This window comes from Macaca mulatta, chromosome 4 (assembly GCF_049350105.2).
Source record: "Macaca mulatta isolate MMU2019108-1 chromosome 4, T2T-MMU8v2.0, whole genome shotgun sequence".
Taxonomy (NCBI): domain Eukaryota; kingdom Metazoa; phylum Chordata; class Mammalia; order Primates; family Cercopithecidae; genus Macaca; species Macaca mulatta.
In genome coordinates, this window is record NC_133409.1 from 155,841,552 (window position 1) to 155,867,309 (window position 25,758).

At 38.8% G+C, this 25,758-nt stretch overlaps 1 protein-coding gene across 9 annotated transcripts; it reads left to right on the forward strand.

The window, feature by feature from the left end:
• The first annotated feature begins 928 nt into the window (after window positions 1–928).
• Window positions 929–22,616, forward strand: ZNF184 (zinc finger protein 184). Of its 9 annotated transcripts, none has more exons than XM_078000824.1 (7): window positions 929–1,318; window positions 1,615–1,760; window positions 6,083–6,150; window positions 6,984–7,174; window positions 15,901–16,027; window positions 16,364–16,488; window positions 20,106–22,616. In XM_078000824.1, the coding sequence occupies exons 6-7, from the start codon at window positions 16,455–16,457 to the stop codon at window positions 22,061–22,063; spliced, it is 1,992 nt and encodes a 663-aa protein (XP_077856950.1). In that variant the 5' UTR covers window positions 929–1,318; window positions 1,615–1,760; window positions 6,083–6,150; window positions 6,984–7,174; window positions 15,901–16,027; window positions 16,364–16,454; the 3' UTR covers window positions 22,064–22,616. The 9 variants fall into 9 exon arrangements, with proteins under 9 accessions (XP_077856950.1, XP_077856945.1, XP_077856947.1 ...); XM_078000819.1 differs by having other exon boundaries at window positions 16,393–16,488; XM_078000821.1 differs by having other exon boundaries at window positions 929–1,074; window positions 6,418–7,174; window positions 16,393–16,488.
• Window positions 22,617–25,758: the final 3,142 nt, after the last annotated feature.

Genomic DNA, 25,758 nt, shown 5'->3' on the forward strand with positions numbered 1-25,758 from the left:
ATGGTGAAACCCCGTCTCTACTGAAAATACAAAAATTAGCCGGGGATGGTGGTGCATGCCTGTAATCCCAGTTACTCGGGAGGCTCAGGCAGGAGAATCGCTTGAACCCGAGAGGTGGAGGTTGCACTGAGCCGAGATCGTGCCATTGCACTCCAGCCTGAGCAACAGAGCTAGACTCCGTCTCAAAATAAATAAATAAATAAAGTTGGTCGCCACTCAATTGAGAGTCGTGAAAACAAATTTAATGGGTAACTACCAGTATTTTCAAAATGACAAAGGAGTAGAACAGAAAATATAAGGTAGAACATGTAATAAAGGTAACGATTGTTTGCGTTTTAAAACTGTGTGCAGACGTGTATTTCTTTTTTTTTTTTCTTTTCTTTTTTGTTTCTTTGAGACGGAGTCTCGCTGTGCCGCCCAGGCTGGAGTGCAGTGGCGCGATCTCGACTGACTGCAACCTCTGCCTCCCGGATTCACGCCGTTCTCCTGCTTCAGCCTCCCGAGTAGCTGGGACTACAGGCGCGCGCCACCACCATAATTTTGGTATTTTTAGTAGAGACGGGGGTGTCACCATATTGGCCAGGCTGAGTCTCGAACTCCTGACCTAGTGATCCACCCAGCTCGGCCTCCCAAAGTGCTGAGATAACAGACGTGAGCCACTGCGCCCGGTCAGTAGACGTGTATTTCTTAAAATCAGTTCAGTCAGACAAGTTTACAACGCACACGCATACCTGAAACAGGAACAAATGACTGGCGGCGAAAATGTGCGGCACTGCGCAGGGCGAACGCGAAACGTTAGCTAAAGCCTCTGGGAAATGAAGTTCAGCAACCTCGTCGCGGAGTGTTCTGGGAACGCTGGTCCAGTGTGCCCGCCCGGCGCCGGCGTGCGGGGCGGAGCGGGGCTCTCTCGTAAGGACCGGAAGTGACCGTTGAAGCCGGTTGTAGGCGTGGAAAGAGGTTGGCGCTCTGGAAGTCCAGCTGCTTCGGCTCCCTGCGTTAGGTCTGGTGGCGGTCAGTGCGCTTCCGGACCCGGGATCAGAGTGTGTGGATCGCTATAAAGGGAGGGGAGCTCAGGTATCACCATGGCAACAGCCAGCCCTCCGGACCCGTGACGTCACCCTTCTGGTTTCGCGCTTAGAGGCCTCTGCGGGAGAAAGCTGGGGAGTCCTCAAAGGGGGCGCACCTCGCCTCCGTCTGTGCGGGGCGGTCCCGCCCTGATCCCTTGGAGGGCTTTGTTCTTTTGTTCTGGCCTAAGGGGAAGTCGGGTGCCGGGCCCCGCCCTGCTTATCCACCTTCCAGCTTTAACGCTCTGCAACAGGTGTGTCTTCGTGTTATCCGACCTCGCAGGGGTGTGAGTCACAAATGTGCACAGAGGGAAGAGACCAGGTCTGTGGATGCCCCGGCCAGATTCTAGGGTGGGCACCAAGGGTTTTTTGGATCTGAGGCAGAACCCGCTTACCCGATCTCCACTCTGTTTTTGTTCATCGGAGTGGCACACGCCTCTCTAGTGCTCTCTTAGGGCACTTCTCTCGTGTAAGACCTCTTGGTCACTTTGCAAGACTCTGATGTGTGATTGTGTGACGTATGCTGCTGACGCCATCCTGTGTTTTTTAGGATAGAAAACCTCAGCGTGTTGCAGACTCGCTGCAAGGGGAGCTAGACATCTGAGTCCCAGACTGAGGTATCAGCTGAAGGAACGCTGCCTGGCGAACCCTGGTATTCAAGTTCCAGAGGAACGGGATGAGCTTCTGAGATGGAAGGTAGTGGGGTCGACTTGGGGGAGAGTGGGTTGATGGAGGCTTGAGAACAGTCATGACTGGAGGATCAAATACTTGAGATCAGAGCAGGAGAGCTGGAAGGAAGGAACGGTATGCTTAGGGATTAGCAAAGAAACCGAATTACATTGTAGGGAGAGATTCTTTTTTATAGAGAGATACTTGGGGGAGGAGTTTATTTTTTCTTTCATTCCATTGGGGAATGAAAAGACATAATCATTCAGCGTATATGTGATCCCCACATGACTTCTGAATATTAAATATTAAAATTATAATGTTGAAGTCAGAAGACATCTTGGTAATCATCCCTTCAATGAAAGAGTTAGTTTTGAAATCTCCTTGGCAGATGGCAGTCTGTCAACCCTAGGCCAGAACTAGTGTGGCATTAAACTCGCCATTTTGGGTGCAGACTATTCCCTTGTTGGCTTTCTTTTTTAGTTTGTTATATTAAACAGATGTACTTGTTCCTGTAACTTTTGTGTTGATCTTATTTCTGAGTCCTCCAGAGAAAAGGAAACTGTTCTTAATTTCACACTGCTGCCCTTAAGATACATGAATTCAGCTGTTACAACTCCGCCTCATAAATTCTAAGCAATATAGCCTCACTTCTTTTGATTGGTCTGTGTGATGTTATCTATACCTCTTCTCTGAAAACTCTCCTGCTTGTCAGCATTTTTCGTAAAATGCAGTGCCTAATGGTAAACATAGTTCTTTGGATGTGCTTTGAAAAGTACCTGAAAGAATAATGTACTACTTCGTTTGACTGGGATTATACTTCTGCTGTTTGGCATCAGATCACATTTGCTTTAAAAACTATCAGTAATGTACTGTAAACTTTAGATTTTTTTTACATAAACTGCAGTGATCTAGATTTATACCATTTTTGTGTAATGGAATTATTATTATCCTTAATGTCAGGACTTACAGTTATGATTGTCCAATTTTTTGGTCACTTGTTTTAGGCTTTCAGAATGATTATGAATCCTAATTTAGTTATTCAGTGTCTTAACTGTCCTTTCCAACTTAATGCCACTAGCAGATTTAATGAATATTCCTTCTATTTCTTCCTACATGTCATTGAACAGGTCAGGGTAAGGACAGAGGCTTATGACGTGTCCCTATAGACTTCCCTCTGCATTGGTGTTGTCTTTACATTCTTTAGGTATGGCTGTGCAATCAAGTTTGGTTTAACCTAACTATTATCATGCAGTCCTTTTTTTGCATTTGTTAAAAATAATATCATTAGAAATCTTAACATTATTCATATTATTCATGTGAATAATGTAGGTTTGGTCCATACTACTCTTCAATTTTTTGTCCTTCAAGTCTTTTTTACAGTAGATTTTTAAAATATATATTCTAAGTTTATCAGAATTAAATCAGTCAAAGTAGTTTCATTAAAAGCCTTTGTTTTTTCTTTATTTTGGGGATTTCTTACAATTTTATCATTAGGATTAACTTTACTGAGCCTCTGTTCCTTGTAATAATTTTTGCAGCACATACTGAGCATTTACTATGCGCCAGGCACACAGTTGGTTTCTGTAACTGTTGCTGTTTTTGGTTCCGTTGGTTGCTGTTACTTGGAATAAAAAGCATCTTACCTGAGACATTTCTCTTGATTCTGTTTTCCTAAAGTCTTAGGTACCTGTCTGTGCATGTAGAACATTTTCTTTCACTGTTAAGAACTTCCAAGATAACATCTTCATTTTTTTTCTTAAGACTTCTGTTACAAAACAGTTTTTCTTTACTGGTCAAAATCAAGTTGAGCATAATAGTTCCCTTTATTGCTTCCTCTGCTTTCTGAGGCATGACAGCATTAAGAATTTCTTGATTAATACATTTTTTACAAAATGAAACTTAACATAGCCAAACAGTTGAAACTGCTTTTCTCCATATTATTCATCACCCCTACTTGCCTAAGCTGTCTATGTCATACTGTTGCCAGCATGGTGCTGCTTTTGTTTTTTTTTCTTTCTTTTGGTTTATCTACAGTTTCCATCAGGTTTCACACTCACGATTATTGCATCACATACAATAATCCATCTCTTAGTCTGTCTCTTTATATCAGATCATTTTGCGTAAATTTTACCTAGCTCTCTTTTAAACAAGGATTGGTCATGAAACCCACACTAGGCCAGTTGGCTCTCTCTGGAATTTGAATCTTGGAACTAAAATCCGATGACACTGACCTATCCTAATGGTTGTATCCCAAAGAGATTGTCCTTGCACCTTAGTGGTACAATTTAGATTCCCTGAAATTACTTGGGTTCTCTCCATTTGATTGTTTAGCTTTTCTTTTTATTCTTCATGTTCCCCCCTGTCTTTATATTTAGTCCCTTAGTTGATTTTTTTTTTTTAAGTTATATAGTTTTAAGGTCTTATGTCTTCCAGCCCAGCAAGCCTTGGTTAATGCCTAAAATATTGGGTTTCCCTTCTTTTTTTTCAGGTGCAAATTCACTTGGCTTATTGCCACTATCTCATGCATCTGTGTGTAGTCATAAATATCCATCTTGACCCTTACCTGTTTTGATTGTTTTTTCTTAGTTTTTACCAAGCATCTCTTACAGCATTGCTAGTCTTTCTACTTCATACCTCATGTCTCATTCAAAGTTTTTTTTTTTTTTTTGAGACTGAGTCTCACTCTATCGCCCAGGCTGGAGTGCAGTGGCGTAATTTCAGCTCACTGCAACCTCTGCCTCCCGGGTTCAAGCAGTTCTCCTGCCTCAGGCTCCTGAGTAGCTGGGATTACAGGTGCGTGCCACCATGCCCAGTTAATTTTTGTATTTTTAATAGAGACGGGGTTTCACCATGTTGGTCAGACTGGTCTCAAACTCCTGACCTCAGGTGATCCGCCCACTTCGGCCTCCCAAAGTGCTGGGATTACAGGCGTAGCCGCTGTGCCCAGCCAATCTCATTCAAATTTTTATATCCAGAGACATCTTCCCTCGCTAGTATTTCTGCATACATTAAATTTCTAAGAGGAGAAAATTTTTCTTGTTTTACTTCTTTGTGGAAACAGGTGTACCTAGTTTGGTTTTCCTCACCACTATCTCCTCTTCAAGAGGATTTTGAAAGGTATGTTTGTCAGACATTTGCCTCTAGTCTTTTAAAGATGAGAAAATTGAAGCCTAAAGAAGACAAGGGACTTGCATAATTTTACATAATTAATTACCAGACGAGTCATTTTGAGAATCAGGCTTTCCTGTCAACCAGTACTCTGAATGGATTCCCCCAAGAGCAAAGTTTTTTTTTGTTTTGTTTTGTTTATTAAGGTATAAGTTATATACAGTAAAGCACACAAATACTGTACAGTATATACCTTTTCAAATTTTTATGTATGTGTAAACTAGTATAACCAAGATATGGAATGTTTCTAATGCCCCAGAAGTATCTTGTGCCTCTGCCCAGTCAGTTATCCCTCCAGAAGTACTATTCTAACTTTCATTACTATAGATCAGTTTGGTTGGTTTTTAAACTTAATATAAATATAGTCATACAGTATGCATTATTTTCTGTCTGGCTTATTTTGCTCAACATTATGTTTATGAGATGCATCCATGTTGTTAATTATGTTAGTAGCTCTTTCTTATATTTTGGAGTAATCCATTGTATGAAAATACCATGGTTGTTTATGCTGTGTTCTGTTGAAAGGCATTTGGGTTGTTTCCAGTTCTGAGATATTATGAATAAATCTGCAGTGAAGATCCTTGTACAAGTCTTTGATGGACATAAGCATTTTTATGGATGTAAGGACAGGAGTGGAATTGCTGAGTCATAGGATAGTCATATGTTTAGCTTAGTATAAACTACCAGTTTTCATAAGTGGTTGATACATTTATTCCATATGCCAATCTAAAAAGTTCTAATTGCTTTACATTCTTGCCAGCAATTAGCATTGACCATGTCTATTTAATTTAAGACATTCTGTTGGGTGGGTAGAGTAAGTAGCATATGTCATTGTGATATTTAATTTGCCTTAATAGCAAAGTTTTCAAAGGGCCTATAAAGACTTTTGGAAAGTAATCGGATTATTTCTTCATATTTTATATGTAGCAGAGAAAAGGCAGCAGAAATAGTTTGCCTTACTTAATAAGGAACATAGATGAGTCATATAATACATATGACTTCTAAGTGTCTAGGTACAAAACTGAATCATAAAGCAATGCTTTACCTCCTGAGCCTACTGAGGAGGGTACCAGGGCCCCAGTTACCTTGTAACTTTTTTTTGCATTCTAAAATGTAAAGGAAATGGCATCGTTTCTGTTATTTTCAAATAGAAGTCATATGGCTCCTGCTTCTTCCCCTAGATCTGTCCTCTCCAGACTCCACCCTTCACCAAGGGGGACATAATCTACTCTCATCAGCCAGTTTTCAGGTAAGATGTGGTTTCTTGAAATGCCATTTTATTCTTTAGAGGGTGATTGTGGTTTTTTTGTTTTGTTTTTTTCTGTTTATCCAAAAATCAATGTTGGCCGTTCATTCTGGGCTCTTATCTGTCTAGTAACCGCATTCCTAACTCTGCCTCTCCAGCTTTAACTAATACATTCACCACTTACCTCTTGCTTAGTATCTTGCTATTCTCCAGGGATGGGAGAGCAAAATAAGTACAAAACTTGATCCTTTTTTTTTTTTTTTTTTTGAGATGGAGTCTCCCTCTGTCACCCAGGCTGGAGTGCAATGGTGGTGATCTCCGCTCACTGCAACTTCCACCTGCCGGGTTCAAGCAATTCTCCTGCCTCAGCCTCCCGAGTAGCTGGGATTACAGGCCTGCACCACCACACCTAGCTAATTTTTTGTATTTTTAGTATAGACAGGGTTTCATCATGCTGGCCATGCTGGTCTCGAACTCCTGACCTCATGATCCACCCACCTTGGCCTCCCAAAGTGCTGGGATTGCAGGTGTGAGCCACCACGCCCAGCCCCAAAACTTGTTCCTTTAATAGGCCAAAATGACTACTAGAAAATAAAACAGGTAAATATAAGAAAGGTGAAATGAGTAATGTAGATATTAGAGAATGGAAAAATGTATGTGCTCTGGAAGGATTAGGAGAGTTTCATGGAGAATGGCTGATTTGTGATGCCTCTAAAACAATAGGTGACATTTGGATATTTGAACAAGTAAGGTGGTGGGGATGGAGGTATGGATTCTAGGTATAGAGAAGATTATAAGCACAAGTTCGTAAGTAAGAATTAACAGATATTACACAGGATTCAGAAAAATATGGAAGAGATGGTTTATGGCAAGTGGTACACAAATGATTGAATGAAGTCAGAATACGAAAGCCTTGAATACCTGGATGAGAAGTTGAAGGCTTTATCGTGTAAGCCATTTATGAACCATTAATGATTTTTAATGGAAGAAAAGTGACCTGGACTGATGGAGAACTTAGACAAAAAAGGTAACAATTGCTCACCAGCCATAATCAACCTCAAGCCCTCCTCCTTCTTAAAATTTTCCCCCTGCTTAATTCCTGTCCCATAACTGAATTTTCTTAACAAAGAAATGGTACCAGTTCTTCCCACTTTCAGCCCAAGTACTTTTGGTATTTTCTATTTAATTGGGGAGTATATTGTGACAGTAAAGTGCACATATTTAAAAATGTACAATTTGATAAGTTTTGACATATATACATTCATGAAACCATTACCACAATCTAGACAGTGAAAATATCCGTAATCAGAGAACATACCTTGTATGACTTGAATCCTTTCAAATTTATGGAGACTTGGTTTTTTGTCCAGAGTGTGGTACATCTTGGTAAACTATCAGTGAGCGCTTGAAAAGAATGTATATTGTGCTATTGTTTTATAGAATATTCTATAGATGTATTCATTTTCTATTGCTGCTATAATTAATTGCCATAAGCTTAGATGGCATTAAAATAACATTTACTCACAGTTTTATAAGTCAAAAGTCCAAAATAGATTGTCAGGACAGCATTCTTCTGAAGGTTCTAGGGGAAGAATCTATTCCTTGCCTTTTCCAGCTTCTAGAGGCTGCTGTGTTCTTTGGATTGTGTCTACTTATTATATCTTCAAAACTAGCACTGTGGCATCTTCAAATTTATCTCTCTGTCTGTCTCTCTCTGACTCTGACTTGTCTTCTATCTTTGTATCTCCTACTCTGATCCGCTTACCTCCCTCTTATAAAGACCCTTGTGATTACCCTAAGCTCACCCATGTAATACAGAATAATTTCCCCACTCAAGGTCCTTAACCTGATCACATTTGTAAAGTCTCTTTTGCCATGTTAGGTAACAAATTCACAGGTTTCAGGGGTTAGGACATGGACATTTTTGGGAGGGCCTTGTTCTGTATACCACAGATATCAGTTTGGTCAACTTGGTTGATAGTGTTGTTCAAGTCTTTTATATCCTCACTGATTTCCTGTCTGCTTGTTTTATCAGTTATTGTGAAAGGGGTATTGAAATCTCAGACTGTTGTAGGTTGATCTGTTTCTCCTTGCTGTTTTACCAATTTTCGCACCATATATTTTGAAGCTCTGTTATTAGGTGCATAAATGTTTAGGATTGTTATGTTCTCTTAATCAGTTGACTCCTTTATTGTTGAGAAATGGTGTTTTTAATGCCTGGTAATATCTTTTGCCTTGAAATTTCCTTGACATATGGTATATATTTTTATATATTTTTGCTTTTAACTTATTCGTATCTTTATATTTAAAGTGAGTTACTTACAAGCAACATGTAGTTGGGTTTTGCCTTTTTTTTTTGTCTTTGAGATGGAGTCTCGCTCTGTTGCCTAGCCTGGAGTGCAGTGGCGTGATCTCGGCTTACTGCAAACTCCACCTCCCTGATTCACGCCATTCTCCTGTCTCAGCCTCCCCATTAGCTGGGACTACAGGCGCCCACCACCATGCCTGGCTAGTTTTTTGTATTTTTAGTAGAGACGGGGTTTCACCATGTTAGCCAGGATGGTTTTGATCTCCTGACCTCATGATCCACCTGCCTTGGCCTCCCAAAGTGCTGGGATTACAGGCGTGAGCCACCCCACCCGGGTTGTGCTTTTTTTTTTTAATCAGATCTGGAAATCTCTGCTTCTTGGGGTGTTTAGACCATTTGTATTCAATATTATCTTACATGTAATGTGTTACATTTAAATATAATGTGACTTTTGATATGGATAAGTCTTTTACCTTGCTGTTTGTTTTCTATTTGTATTGTCTTTTTTCTTTTTTTCCTTCTATTCTTACCTTCTTTTGGATTGAATATGCTTATGATTCTATTTTATCTCCTTCATTAGCTTATTAGCCATAACTCTTTGCTATTTTACTTGTTGCTTTAGGGATTCATATTTGTTTTAATCATCATTTACTTTCAAGTGATAGTCCATTTTACTTAGAATAGTGTATTTACATTCCCCCCCCACCGCAATTTTAATGCTATTGTTGCCATATATTTTACTTGTTACATATATTATAAATCCCATAATACTTTGTTGTTATTTCCTTTAAGCAGCCAATTATCTTTGAAAGGTATTTAAATAATAAGAAAATAATTGTGTATAATTATTACAATGCTCATTGTGTAATGACCATTTTTGGTATTCTTTTTTCGTTTTTATAAATCAGTGGTTCACAATTGTGAGTGATTTTGCTCCCCAAGGAGCAATATTTGGGAGTGTTAGGGGACTTTTTTGATTGTCAAGACTTGGTAGGGAGTGCTATTAGCATCCAGTGGGGTAAGGCCAGTGATGTCTCCATACACAGGACAGGCCCCTACACTTATCTAAGAGAATCATCTGGTCCAAAATATCAATAGCGCCAAGGTTGAAAAACCTTGGTGTCGAACCATATTTTCATCTGGTATCTTTTTTTTTTTTCCTGGTTGAAGGACTTCCTTTAACATTTCTTATAGTGTAAGTCTACATGAATAATACTTTCAGGTTTCTATGTCTAAAGAAGTCTTTATTTTGCCTTTGTCTATTAATTCTAGTGTGACAGATTTCTTCTTTTCAGTATTTGATGTTGCTCCAGTGTCTATTATTTCTAACAAAAAAGTTACTGTTGTTTTTATCTTTGTTTTTTATATTTGTGTATCTTTTTTCCTCAGATTACTTGTAAGATTTTTTTCTATCACTGAGTTTGAGCTATTTGATTATGACATATTTTGGTGCAATTTTTTTGTGTGTTATCATCAAGTTTGGAAAATAATCAGCTATTATTTCCTCAAAAATGTTTTTTGGTCCCCTTTCATCTTTCCCCTGCCCCCGACCTGGTACTCCAATTACACATAAAGCAGGCCACTTAAAGTTCTCCTAGAGCTCCCCAAGACTCTTTTTTTTAAACTTTTTTAAATTTTATTTTGAATAGCTTTGATTTCTGTGTCTTTGAAGTTACTAATCTCTCTCTTCAAAGCTTACTCTTCTGTTAATACTACCTGGTGAATTTTTTTAAATCTCAAAACATTCTCATTTTCAGCTCTAGAAGTTCCATTTAGGTTTTTTTTTTTTTTTAATGTCTTTCATATCTCTTCCTGATGTTTTGAACATATGGAATACAGTCATAAAAACTTTTGATGTTCTTATCTGTTAACTCTAACATCTCTTCTGGGTTGGTTTCAATTGATTGACTTTTCTCCTTATTATGCATTGTATTTTCCTGCTTCTCTGCATTGCCTGATAATTTTTTGTTTGTTTGTTTGTTTTTGAGACAGAGTCTCACTCTGTCACCCAGGCTGGAGTGCAGTGGCACAATCTCAGCTCACTGCAACCTTTGCCTCCTAGGTTCAAGCAATTCTCCTGCCTCAGCCTCCTGAGTAGCTGGGATTACAGGTGTGTACCACCACGCCTGGCTAATTTTTTTGTATTTTTAGTAGAGATGGCGTTTCGCCATGTTGGTCAGGCTGGCCTCAAACTCCTGACCTTGTGATCCACCCACGTCGGCCTCCCAAAGTGCTGGGATTACAGGTGTGAGCCACCGTGCCCAGCCGCCTGATAATCTTTGATTGGATGCCACACACTGAATTTTACCTTATGGGTTCTGAATTTTTTACATTCATATAAAATATTCTTGGCCGGGCACGGTGGCTCACGCCTGTAATCCCAGCACTTTGGGAGGCCGAGGTGGGCGGATCACGAGGTCAGGAGATCGAGACCATCCTGGCTAACACAGTGAAACCCCGTCTCTACTAAAAATGCAAAAAAATTAGCCGGGTGTGGTGGTGGGTGCCTGTGGTCCCAGCTACTCGGGAGGCTGAGACAGGAAAATGGCGTGAACCCAGCAGGCGGAGCTTGCAGTGAGCCGAGATCATGCCACTGCACTCTAGCCTAGGCAACAGAGGGAAACTCCATCTCAAAAAAAAAAAAAAAAAAATTTATTGAACCTTATTCTGGGATGCAGTTAAGTTACTGGAAACAGTGTGTTCCTTTCGAGCCTTTTAAGATTTGTTAGGTGGGCTCGGAACAGCATTTAGTCTCAGGCTATTTATTCCCGACTATAGAGGCAGGACCATTCTGAGTATTCTACCCAATGCCTCATGAATTATGAAGTTTTCCATTTTGGCTGAAGTATTTCCAGTCCTTTTTGAGCACTGGTACTGGTCCCATGACTCCTTTTAGATGATTCTTTCACTGGCCTCAGATAGTTTCATCACACCCATGCACAGATTGGTACTTTTCTGAATACTCAAGAGGGAACCTCTGCAGTTTTCCTTGCTTCTCTCTTTGTGTAGCTCTCTCCTCTCCAGTACTGTGTCCTGTGAACTCTAGTCATCTTGATTTTCCAAACTCTCAGCTCTATCTCTTCAGTTCCAGAAATCTGCTGGGCTACTCCTAGGTTCCACCTCCCTACACCAGTGTTTGGAAACTCTCAAGGCAGTAAACTAGAGCTATTATAGGGCTCACATCATTTGTTTCCTGATTCTCAGGGATCACTTTTCTTTGTTACCTGAGGTTCAGTGTGTTGGAAACTTTTGTTTCATTTTGTCTGGAATGTATTATTTCATGTAGGAGAGTAAATCCAATTATTGTTAATTCCATCTTGGCCACAGCTTGATCCTGTTGACATCTGTATTTTGAACTGTAAGCAATGTTAGGGCTGATCTAGTGTAGCATTACTCTAGGGCTGTGTTTCAGGGACCCATGACCATGCTTTAGTTCAGTGATTTGTTGGAATGATTCATATGACTCAGTAGCATAAATCATGGCTAAAGAATATTACAGCAAAGCATACAAAAGAGGATCAGAAGGAAAAGGGTATTCATAAGCAGAGTCCAGAGAAATCAGGTACAGGCTTCCGAGCCCTCCCTCTGTGATGATCATACAGATGCACTTTCTCTGTTATTGTGAGCCACAGAAACAAGAAAAATGTCTACCCAGAGAATCCTGCTTGAGTCTTAGAGTCCAAATTCATAAAGGTTGCTGATCACGTTGGCCTTTACCTGCCATATGACCAGCTATAGTATAGACCCCACACTCGGCACCTGGTACACGTCATAAATTTCCATGTTTCTTTAAACGATGTTGACAGTTTGGTACAACTTGTCCCAGTGCACTGGGCACACAGAATAACATCATTAATCAGTGACTAGGCACACAGAATTATGTCAGTAATTAGTGACCATGGAAGTGTTCAAAGGTTTAGTTTTCGGAGCTTGTTCAAGGGTCAGAACCAAGGATCTAGGCGTCCCTGGAATTTAGCAAGGAATGAGCCAACCAGACCTGCTGCTTATGCCCTTTCCTCACAGTCTGCACTTGTCCTGCTCCTAAAGTGTCCTGGAACTGTTTGTGGGAGCCGGCTGTGCACATAACTTCTCAGTTATGTCATGTTGGTAACTTTGCATTGCCCATGGAGATTGTATTTACACCAGATTTGTGATATTCCTTTTCTCTGCAGCTCCCTCCTCTCCAGTATCCTGCAGATTCCCTGCTTCAGTAGTTCTGAACTTTCAACTTGGTCTCCTCAGCTCAGTAAGACCACTGCTTTGGTAGAGCTCTGCCTCTCTGCTCTGCAGTCTGGAGAGTTCCTCAGGCAAAAAGTTAAGGGGATTTTGGGACTCATGTTAGTGTTTCCCTTCTCTCCGTATCACTTCTGTCCTGCCTGCTGTTCAACATATGAAAACACTTGTTTCAGATATATTGTTCAGTTTTATTTATATTGGAAGAACTAGTCCAGTTGCTTTGTCATGGTTAGAGGGAAAAGTCCTAATGATTTAATATATTTATATGTTTTAAACAAAGTTAATGCTCTCTTACTTAGTTTTAAATACATAGCAATAAAAAAAAGCAGGAAGTTCCCTGCATTGCCTGTAGGTCCCACTATCCAGTCCCACCAATAGTATTTGGTTGAGTATTCTTTCAGATTTTTTTCTGTTCATTTACATATAAACTTTCTTCCTATTCATAAAAAGAAAAGTAGGATCATACCCTAGAGTGCAGTGGTATGATCATAGGTCACTGCAACCTCGAACTTCTGGGCAGAAGCAATCCTCCCACCTCAGCTTCCTGAGAAGCCGAGACTACAGGTGCGTGCCACCACACCCAGCTTATTTCTATTTTTATCTTTAGTGCCGATGAGGTCTCACTATGTTGCGCAGGCTGGTCTTGAACTCTTGGGCTCAAGCAGTCCTCCCAGCTCGGCCTCCCAAAGTGTGGAGATTGCAGGTGTGAGCCACAATGCCTGTCCTCCTGTGTACATATTTTCTAATGAGTACATATAGATATACCTCATTTGATAACTATCTATATAAAGTGTCTTAGTATGGGTGTACCATATATTTTTTAACCACTATCCTATTAATGGACATGTAAGTTTGATTTTTTTTTTCCTTCCACACAAATGATGTTGAAATGGCAATTGTACATATGTCTTTGTACCTAGAAGAGTTTCTGAAGAATAAATTCCTAGAAGTAGGATGACTGGATCGAATGGTATATCCATTAAAGTTTTGATAGATCTTGTCAGATTGCCCCCTAGATAGATTGCATTTGGGTTCTCTTTCCACCATAGTATACATGAGCACTTCAGCAGTGTTACCCAGTCTGATATTTTACTGTTTAACTGTATTTTTAGGGGAGGGGAGCATCTTTTCATGGTTTCACATTTTCCACAGTGACTTGCTTATTTGGGTTGTTGGCCTTTATTGTTGCTATTTTTGTGGGTAGTTGATCCCTTCTTTTCCCCTTTTCCCCTTTAATTTTTAGTTGACATGTAATAATTGTACATATCCATGGGATACAGAGTGATATTTTGGTATGTGAATACAATGTGTAATGATAAAATCAGGATAATTAACATATCCACCACCTTGAACATTTATCACTTCTTTGTGTTGTGAATATTCCAAATCCTCACTTCTATTTTCTTGTAATTATACACAAAATTATTGTTAACCATATTCACCCTATAGTGCTATAGACACTGGAACTTATTCCTTCCATCTACCTGTAACTTTGTAACTGTTAGCCAGTCTTTCCCTAACCTTCCCTCCTCACTACCCTTCCCAGCCTCTAGTAAGCACAGTTCTACTCTCTATGAACTCATTTTGTTTTTGTTTGTTCCTACATGTGAATGATAACATGCAATATTTATCTTTCTATGTCTGGCTTATTTCACTTAACATAATGTTCTGCAGGTTCATCCATGTTACCACTAATGACAAGATTTTATTCTTTTTTTTAATGGCTGAATGGTATTCCATTGTGTATATACACCACATTTTCTGTATCCATTCATCTGTTGATGGACATTTAGGTTGATTCTATATCTTAGCTGTTGTCAATAAAGCCATAGCAAACATGGGGATGCATGTGTCTCTTTGGTATACTGATTTCCTTTACTTTGGATAAATACCCATTAGTAGGATTGCTGGGTCATATGGTAGTTCCATATTTAGTTTTTTTGAGACAGTGCCAAACTGTTTTCCATAATGGTTGTACTAATTTACCTTCCTACCAGTGGTGTATCCTTGCCAGCATTTGTTATTTTTTTTTTTTTTTGGTCTTTTTGACTAACTGGGGTGAGATATCTCATTATGATTTTGATTTGCCTTTAGTGATGTTGAGCATTTTTTCATATATTTGGGCGTTTATATGTCTTCTTTTGAGAAATGCTTATTCAGATACTTCATCCACTTTTTAATGGTACTATTTATTTATTTGCTGTTGATTTGAGTATATTCTGGATATTAGTCCCTTGTGAGATGAATAGTTTGCAAATATTTTTGCCCCTTCTACAGGTTGTCTTGAACTCTGTAGGTTTTTTTTTATTGTGCAGAAGTTTTTTTTAGTTAAATTGCCTTTTGTTTATGATGTCTGATAGATGTTTTACATTGTTATGTGGTTGTATCTATCAGTCTGTCTCTCCATCATGTAAATTTTGCTTTCCAGATTTCAAGCTTATACAAATATTTTCCTGCTTTTTATTCTATATTATTTTGACTTTTTCTTTAAAATTTCATCTTTAGGTTGGCAGGAATTTTTGTGTGTGTTGTGAAGTAAGGATCTCACCTTAATTTTTTTTTCATAGACAGTTGTTTGTTATGGCATGATTTAGTGGCTAATCCATCTTAACTAATTTAACTTTTAGCTTTTAACTTACTTTTAAATTAAATAATTAACTTTTAACCAATTTGAAAACAGCTTAATGCCTTTCAACTCTTATAAATATGAGTCTATTTCTGGATTTTCTATTTTATTTCATTTTGTTTTATTCCAAACTAGGCCATTTTTTAATTACTTTATCTTTTGAAATGTATTAGGGCAAGTCTTTCCACCTCTCTTTTTCAAAAAACCTTTGGGTGCTCTTGCACATTGTAGGTAGTAAAAAATATTATTGATGATAATAGTTAAACCATTAATACTTAACATATGTTGGAACACAGGGATGATGATGGTAATGATGATGATGAAGGACAACAATGGCCATGTTGACTGAGCACTTATTATATGCCAGATGTTAAATTAAGCATTTCACCTGGAATGTTTTATTTAATTCTTACAATAACCCAATGGATGAGGCACTGTTTTTACATTTATTTTATAAAGGAGAAAATGTCAAGATTATTTTGTAGACATCCTATAGACTGCCTAACTTCTGTCAGTATTGCTAACTTTACCCCTTTCCTAAGTAAAGGCTTATGGCTAAGCAGAAATATGTTTGGTATTTCAGGAATCAGTGACTTTTAAGGATGTGATAGTGGACTTTACCCAGGAAGAATGGAAACAGCTGGACCCTGGCCAGAGAGATTTGTTCAGAGATGTGACATTGGAAAATTATACACACCTGGTCTCTATAGGTAAGGATAACTTCTCCGAGTTAATATCAAGGGGTGTTCAGGAGGAGGGCTCTCTCGTGCTCAGGGGAGTTTGCCTTTAAGTTTAGTAACCAACAATTTCTAAATTTCTAAAGTTTTTGAAAAGGTTTCTAGCATCCTAGCAAGCAGAGGACAAAATAATAATTTTCCTGAACCCAGATCAGTTCCCAAATTATACTCCCACCATGTCTGGGAACTGCTAACATAACACTGAAGGTTGATATGTTATCCACTTCTATCAGGTTTTTACTACATGTCATTTCTTCTAAAGACAAAGCGGTGATTGAATTCTGATATGTTACTTTTCCCTTACTGCAGGTTTCTTTCTTTTTTTCCCTAATGAACAGGACTCCAAGATTCTAAACCTGATGTGATTTCCCAGTTAGAGCAAGGGACAGAGCCATGGATCATGGAGCCAAGCATTCCAGTAGGTACCTGTGCAGGTAAGTCATGGATGCCAGCAGATGAATATCATTAACTCTGACTGTCAGCCTGATAAGAGAGGATTTTATGTCTGAAGTGTAGATGTATTTTCTTCCCTTTAAAGTATTTCCTATGGAGAAATGAGAAAGCATCTGTTTTCTGGACTTTCTTATGCTTTGTTATGTCACTAATTGTTGCAATATATATTCTATGTTATAGAACATAGATTCTATGTTATAAATGTCCCTTTTTGAGATGTCCTTCCTACCGTTTTACGAAATCCACCTCTCATACTGGACTCTGCATTACATCTCTTTCTACTTCCTTTAGGACCATGATCTCATAATTATCACCATACTTTTCAGTCCTTACAATTTTTTATTTTGGGTCTACAGGCTTCATTCCTAGTACTTTTACCTAGAAATACCTAACCTGTATTTCCAAATACATTTACTCCACAATATGAATCTTTATGGCCACCGTTCAGTTTCTCTTTTCTTTCCCAACCAAACTCAACAAAAATGAATTGCATACCTGCAGGCTTTATTTCTTTATCACCTAATTCTTTCCTAGTAACATGTATAGCTTCTGATTTTTTTTTTCTTTTTTTGAGACAAAGCCTCACTCTGTTGCCCGGGTTGTAGTGCAATGGCGTAATCTTGGCTCACTACAGCTTCTGCCTCCCAGGCTCAAGCCATCCTCCCACCTCAGCTTCCCGAGTAGCTGGAACTACAGGTGCATGCCACCATGCCTGGCTAATTTTTGTATTTTTAGTGGAGACAGGGTTTCACCTTGTTGCCCAGGCTGGTCTTGAACTCCTGGGCTCAAGTGATCTACTCCCCTCAGCCTCCCTAAGTGCTGCAATTACAGGTGGGAGCCATTGCACCTAGCTAGCTTCTGATTTTATCACTTTATCATACAGTTTTTGAAATTATGAATAACTTTCTTCTAAATCATCAGTTTTCAAACTGCGTGAAGTTACCTAAGGATCTGACCCTAGAAAAATAAACAAACCTAGTCATTCTAGGTAAGGGATACGTCTCTAGAGTTAATGGGATGTAGGTGAGGTTCTTCTTTATGGGGGAAAATTGTGTGCCATGTTCAAACTTTAGCAAGTTTCTAACTGGAGTACCACTCAGATTTTTTTTTTTAAATAGGCAGTTAGGTGTTATGAATGTTCAACAGGATTACATAGAATGTAACATCTCCCCAACCCCCACCCTGCCTCCAACCATGAATACTTTTTATTCATATCACATCTGTAAAATCTTTCTCTTAGAATGGTTTCATGGGACATACTTTAGAAAGCTTAATTTTTTAAAAAAGAAGAACTTTAATAACTGGGGCTTATGGTTAGTTAACTTTTGGAAAAAGCAAGTTGTCAAGTTTTATCACAAACTAAAAATGAAGTTTTACTTGACCAGATAGAAAACCGTTTTAAACCATTTAAATGTGTATTGAAAAACTTATGCTTTTCAAAAAATACTTTTTATCAAAAAGATTTATTTAGGCAAAAATAATAACCCCCACACCCCATGTTGCATAGATAATTTATATAGTTCCAGTTACCTGGTCAGTGAACAGAAGGCAAGCACTTGAGATACTTAGCTCCATTCTATTGGTTACTTTTTATTGCTGGAATTTGACCTGATGATGATTGTCTTGGTAAATCAGCCCTCAATCCTATCTTTATCAGCATCTAGAATAGATTTATTCTTAGCTGGTGAGTTGGCTACTTTTGTCTTTATAAAAATGATGTATACTTTTGTAGACATCTCTACAGGTAGTGATATTGTGACAGTACCTACATTGAGGTGGCCACTAACCCTGGGCCTAGTCTACATAATTTCCCTTATCCTCTTTATTGCCATCTTCTCGGAGCTGTCTTGATGATCTTGACCCTCAGAATCATGATCTATAACCCTGATATGTATCTGTCTCACTGGTCTACCTTGTTTTCTTGTCCCCTGGTTGTCAACACCCTCGATTACTTTTCCACACATGGGATGTCAGAATACTATGGTCAATGCCTGTAGACTTTGCATGTAGTAAAGGGAGAATTGCTTTCTGCAATAGGGATGGTATTTTTCAATCTGATCTTTGGGAACTTTCTCCATCCCTTCATTTTTTGCCCTGCCCCTTGTATTCTAGTACTTCTGTTGGTTATTGAGTAGAGGAGATGATGACATAGATAATATTGGCCATGGTCTGTTTCATGTTGCCTTTGAGTGGAACTCCAACCAGGGTTGGAGATCTGCCACTTCCATGCACTCTTCTTTAGCAGCATCAGACTCCATGGTCTCCATATCTTTCATTGTGAAGTACTTCCAGAGGTGTTCTTTATGGCTACCTGCTGTGCAAACATACCTTCCTTGGTGTCATTTCTGTTGATGAAAACATATTTATTTCTTGAACAATCGGCTGTTTCCAAAGCCTGTATTGTTTTGATCTTGTCCCTCCTGTAGAAATTCTACTGCTGTGAGGCTGCCTACACTAATACATGCTTTGCTATTACCCATAGTGCCAGGTGTGGAGGGGATGCTAGGCAGCTCTGGGGTCTGCCCCACTGCTCATGCTTGCAGTGATAGTAGTAGGGGTAGTAATAGTGACTGGGCTTGCAATATGGGAAAGATTCAGGATCCTCTGGGGTCTGCTATAAACTTCTGATACCATTGAAACTGAAGAAATGCTGTTTTAAACGCAGCCTTTGTTCTTTAAGGATATTGCCAGCATTGACTACCCTGCTGCTTTTAGTTGTCATCTCTCTTGTTTTGGGCAACATTTTACTTCCTGATTATGTACTGTCCTGGTTGCATTTCTTCTGTTGTTTTGTGTGTTTGCTGATAAACTGCTTTCTTTCATTAGTATTTTTGTTAATTCTGTTACCCTGACTATTCTCAAGGATCTTCCCTCTGCCTCTGCTCTTTGTCACATATTTTTCTAAGGCTTTAGCTATTGTTGTCCTTCCTTTTTTGAGCTGATACTTTCCATCCTACATTTGAACATCCTTGTTATTCTGATGTTGGCATCTTTCACTTCTACAAACACTACTATAGTCCAGCTCTCCATTACTTTTCTTAATTCTCAAAATGCCTAGACTTGAACTTGTTAGTTTCTCCCTGCTGAAGTATTTCCTCTACTATTTACAATTCTTCCCATATCTAGCAATGATGTGATTATTTCTTCAGTGTTCCAGGCTAAAACACATGGGGTCTTAGCTAATAAATCTTTCCTGTTTGTTCTGTCTTTAAATCATGGTTCTTGGATTTTTTGTTTTGTTGTTTATTAGCAAGGAATCCCAATTCAAACTGCCCCCTTCAGATTCAGTTCATCTCTGTCTACTCTTAGCCATCTCTGTTGTCACCTTTTTAATCAACTATTATCTTAAATGTATTTCCTAACTGGTTCTTAGAGATTATCTACGAAATTGAATTAGACATTCTTTTGCCACTTTCGTATTTTATTTATAATTCTCCTTAGCTCTTTCCAACTTTCTCCCCAAATAATATGGCTATATATTTGAAAACCATTAGAATTTTCCAAGGGATTTATTTTTTAGTATCATTATATTAATTCCCACAATAGCAGTTTATTTTTTCTCTATTCAGAGAACACTGGAATTTTCTTTTTCTTTTAGACTGGGAGACAAGACTTGAAAATAGTGTGTCAGCCCCAGAGCCTGACATTTCTGAAGAAGAGCTATCTCCAGAGGTAATAGTGGAAAAACACAAAAGAGATGATTCTTGGAGTTCCAACTTGCTAGAAAGTTGGGAATGTGAAGGCAGTTTAGAGAGGCAGCAAGCAAACCAACAGACACTGCCAAAGGAAATAAAGGTAACTGAAAAGACAATACCCAGTTGGGAAAAAGGCCCTGTAAATAATGAATTTGGGAAAAGTGTCAATGTGAGTTCAAACCTTGTAACACAAGAACCATCTCCAGAAGAGACCTCTGCGAAAAGAAGCATCAAACAGAATTCAAACCCAGTTAAAAAAGAGAAATCTTGTAAGTGCAATGAATGTGGGAAAGCTTTTAGTTATTGTTCAGCTCTTATTCGCCATCAGAGAACACATACCGGAGAAAAACCCTACAAATGTAATGAATGTGAAAAAGCTTTCAGCCGGAGTGAAAACCTTATAAACCATCAAAGAATTCATACTGGAGATAAACCATATAAATGTGATCAGTGTGGAAAAGGCTTCATTGAGGGTCCATCTCTTACTCAACATCAAAGAATTCATACTGGAGAAAAACCATATAAATGTGATGAATGTGGGAAAGCCTTTAGTCAGAGGACCCATCTTGTTCAGCATCAGAGAATTCATACTGGCGAGAAGCCATATACTTGTAATGAGTGTGGAAAAGCCTTTAGCCAGAGAGGCCATTTTATGGAACATCAGAAAATTCATACAGGAGAAAAACCTTTTAAATGTGATGAATGTGATAAAACCTTCACCAGGAGCACACACCTTACTCAACATCAAAAAATTCATACCGGAGAAAAAACCTATAAATGTAATGAATGTGGAAAGGCCTTCAATGGGCCCTCAACTTTTATCCGTCATCATATGATTCATACTGGTGAAAAACCGTACGAATGCAATGAATGTGGGAAAGCCTTCAGCCAGCACTCAAACCTCACTCAGCATCAAAAAACACATACTGGGGAGAAACCCTATGATTGTGCAGAATGTGGAAAATCTTTTAGTTACTGGTCATCCCTTGCTCAACACCTGAAAATTCATACTGGGGAAAAACCTTACAAATGCAATGAATGTGGAAAGGCCTTCAGTTACTGCTCATCCCTTACTCAACATCGGAGAATTCACACGAGAGAAAAGCCCTTTGAATGCAATGAATGTGGAAAGGCTTTCAGTTATCTCTCAAACCTTAATCAGCATCAGAAAACTCATACTCAAGAGAAAGCTTATGAATGTAAAGAATGTGGGAAAGCTTTTATTCGGAGTTCATCTCTTGCTAAGCATGAAAGAATTCATACTGGAGAGAAACCCTATCAATGTCATGAATGTGGGAAAACCTTCAGTTATGGTTCATCCCTTATTCAGCATAGGAAAATCCATACTGGAGAACGACCTTACAAGTGTAATGAGTGTGGGAGAGCATTCAACCAGAACATACACCTTACACAACATAAGAGAATTCATACAGGAGCCAAGCCTTATGAGTGTACTGAGTGTGGTAAAGCCTTTCGACATTGTTCATCTCTTGCTCAACATCAAAAAACTCACACAGAAGAAAAACCCTACCAGTGTAATAAATGTGAAAAGACCTTTAGCCAGAGCTCCCATCTAACTCAGCATCAACGAATTCACACTGGGGAGAAGCCCTATAAGTGCAATGAATGTGACAAAGCCTTTAGCCGGAGTACTCATCTGACTGAACATCAGAATACTCATACTGGAGAGAAACCTTATAACTGTAATGAATGCAGAAAGACTTTTAGCCAGAGCACATATCTCATTCAGCACCAGAGAATTCATTCAGGAGAGAAGCCTTTTGGATGTAATGATTGTGGAAAATCCTTCAGATATCGCTCTGCTCTCAACAAACATCAGAGACTGCATCCTGGCATATGACAATTCCAGGAACATCATAAATTTAGGGGATATATTTACTTTAGTTTGTCCTTTTGTTAAGTACTGAAGAATCAGAGTGGATTTAGAAACTGCTTGGAATCTTTTAAATTTTCACTATCATGTTATGGAATGGAAAGTACATTGGGCTGAACTAATCCAATTGTTATTAAGCCACTTTGTGGCATTAGAAAACTCTACTGTTTTAAGCTTTAGTTTCCTTTATGGAATGAAGGATTTGGAGTAGATTATTTCAAAAGTAGTTTGGAGTTTTATAATCAGTTTTGAATATTTGCAATATTTTCTTGAATGGGTTTACTATACATCAGCATTTTGCTGTGTTGCATCTAGAATGTGTATGTTTATGCATGTTTTGCCAATAGAATTTGTGCTTCAGTAACTAGATTGGAGATCTAGTATGCTCCTGCTCTAATGCGTTTACATTGTTTAGGTAACTGGTTCCTAATAAAAAATTGTAAAATACCCTCAAATTAACAATTCAGTTGCATATAATAGCCTAACTCAGTAAGAATATTAAAACTTACTATTCTTCTTCTTCTAGTCTGTTTTTAATATTTTAGGAGTTTACCACAACAACAGAGGTCCGCTTCTACAACTTAAACTGGTGTTATTTTACCCTGGTTGCATATTGGAGTCCCCTGGTGTCTTAATTTGTGCTGTTATGTTAAATTACAATAGACTAGGTATCTTAAACAATAGAAATTTGTTTAAAGCTGGAAGAGGCTAGGAAGTCCAAGATCAAGGTCCTAGCAGATCCAGTGTCAGACAAAGGCCCATTTCCGTTTGCAAACACCTGTCTTCTTCTTGTATTCCTCCATGGTGCTAAGCAGAGACAGAGCAACCTCTCATATCTCTTTATAAGACTACTAATCCCATTGGTGAGGGCTCTACCCTTATGACCTAATCACCTCCCAAGGCCCCCCTCCTAATACCATCACATTGCCAATTAGGCTTTCAACATAGAAATTTGGAGAGAACGTATTAAGTCCATAACACCTGGAGAACTCTACAAAATTATCTTGCCAACGCCCTACAACTCCAGAGACTAATTTAATTGCCTTAGGAGATAGGACCCAGGCATCAGTATTTTTTCTTAAATTTCTAATGTATATACTGGAAAGAAAAATTGGCTTGTATTTGTATTGACAGTCAGTGAGATTACAGAAGTTCACATGATCCTGGTTTTTGTATCTCCTTTTTGTGTTTCTCAAAAACATCTCTGCTAGCTATTCCAGACCACATTCCTGTTTTCCCAAAGCAGATGGATTTACAGTTGCTCCTTTTGCTTAGACATGTCTATCTAACTACACTTTGGTGAACTAAATCACATATTTACCATTTTTTTTCTCCTTACCTCTATTTTAAGAGCAGAGGGAGGAAGTTATTTTAAACTATTTCTTAATCTTTTTTTCTTGATTATAATATACACATCATATATGCCATAAACATCTAGTATAATACCAACATTAGTTTCTTAATATTTACCATACTGAGAGAGTAGAGCAAAGTTAAAATCTTTTTTTTTTTTTTAATTTAAGAGACAGAGTCTTTCTCTGTCACCCAGGCTGGAGTGCAGTAGCATAATTATAGCTTACTGCAGCCTCAAACTGGGCTTAAAGGATGCTCCTGCCTCAGCCTCCCAAGCAGCTGGAACCGTAGGTGCATGTCACCATGCCTAATATTTTAAAATTTCTGTAGATATGGGGTCTGGCTCTGTTGCCCAGGCTAGTCTCCAACTCCTGGCCTCAAGCAATCCTCCTGCCTTGACCTCCCAAAGTGTTGGTATTACAGGTGTAGCCGCCACCCTTAGCCCCAAATTAAAATAAAAAAGGGAGAATTGGCAGAAGTTATAACTTTTTCCTTGAAGTTGTAATGAATTCAGAAAAATAACAGAGGGATTCCATTTACCTTACAGATTTAACATTTGCTAACAAACTGCCCAGAAATAAAAAGACATCGGAAGTTACCAGTAAAGCCAGCCACTTCTTTATGAGGCAAGGAATTGTCTACTAGTAACAAAAAGTTCTAATACCTTCATGTGTAATTTATTTGGATGTTTCAGTGTCCAAGATTGGGCATATTAGAGACTAAGCATTTTCTTTTAGGTCCTAGATTGGCACTTTCCATGTCTGCCAGATTATAGATATTAAACCACTTGAGTAGTTTTTGCTAAATGACTGTGAGGGAAGCAGAAAAGAGAGAAAATGTCACATAACTTAGTCACTCATCCTTAAACATTTGAGTTTTCATTAAAAATCATTCAACCACAGCCAGTGCTTATGAGGTGGCTGAATGTATTATAGTTGCAGGGGTTCAGAAATAGACAAAGCAAAATATTCTGTTGTAGAGCTCACATCCTATTATAAAGAAAGTTGTAAAATGCCAAGGGTGATAAACAGAAAATAAAGCAGGGTGAAGGGCTTGGGCAAGACTTCCATCATGGGTTGTGGTGGTGCTATTGTAGATAGAATGGTTAGGAAATGCCTTTCTTGGGTTCATATGCTTGATGTGGGGGGGAAAAAAGGAAATTTATTTCTAATGACTTGTCATTGGAGCACACACTTGGAGGTAGTGAAGGAATAAACTAGGTAGATATCTGAGAGGATAACATTCCAGGCAGAGGGACTAGGAGCCACAAGTGTCCTGAGATAGGAGCATTTGGCAGTTTCAGAAACACTGGCTGGATTGTAATGAGTGAGGGTAGGAGATAAGGTCACAGAGAGAGCTGGGGTTGCAGTTCCTCGGGACTTTCTTGGCTATGGTAAGGATTTAGTATTTTATTCAGAATGAGATGGCAAGTCATGGGAGAGTGTTGGACACAGATTTGAATTGTTTAAAAAGGGTCACTTGCTATAATGTAGGGAATAAATTATAAAGGGTTAAGAGTACAGGCAGGGAATTTAGTTGGAATGCTAGTAGTCCAGGTAAGATGTAATGGTGGCTTAAACAAAGATATTGTTGACAAAACGATGGGAAGTAGTTGGACTGAGGCTCTCTTTTGAATGTATAGCAGATAAAGTTTGCCTATGGTTTAGCTATAAAGGTGAGAGAGAAGTTAGGGTGGCTTAAAGGACTTTGGCCTGAGCAACTTGAAAGGATTTGCCATGTACTGAGATAGAGAATACCAAGTACACAGTAGGTTCACAGAGGGGATGAGGAATCAGAATTCAGTTTGGCAACTTTTTAACTCAATAAAAGAAACAAAATAACACAAAATATAATTGTGCAAAGTGAATATATCTTGAAAATTATCATTTAGGTCAAGAAATGGAGCACTACTGGCATTCCAGTAGTGCTATTTCACCCCTCAAATCACAGCCTTTTTCTTCTTCCCCAAAGGTAACAATTATCCTGAGTATTAATTCCAACAATTAGATATGGTGAGGGCCTTTGTGCTACGTTATCTGATGGCAGAAGGCATCACATGATGAGAAAGGGTAAAAGTGTGTGAGACAGAAAAACGGGCCAGACACCCATGATAACTAAGTCACTCCTGTGATAATGGTATTAATCCCTTCATGAGGGCAAAGCCCTTATGACCTAATCAGCTTTTGTTTGTTTTTTTGAGACAGGGTTTCACTCTTGTCACCCACGCTGGAGTGCAATGGCATGATCTTGGCTCACTGCAGCCTCTGCTTCCTGGGTTCAAGTGATTCTCCTGCCTCAGCCTCCCGAGT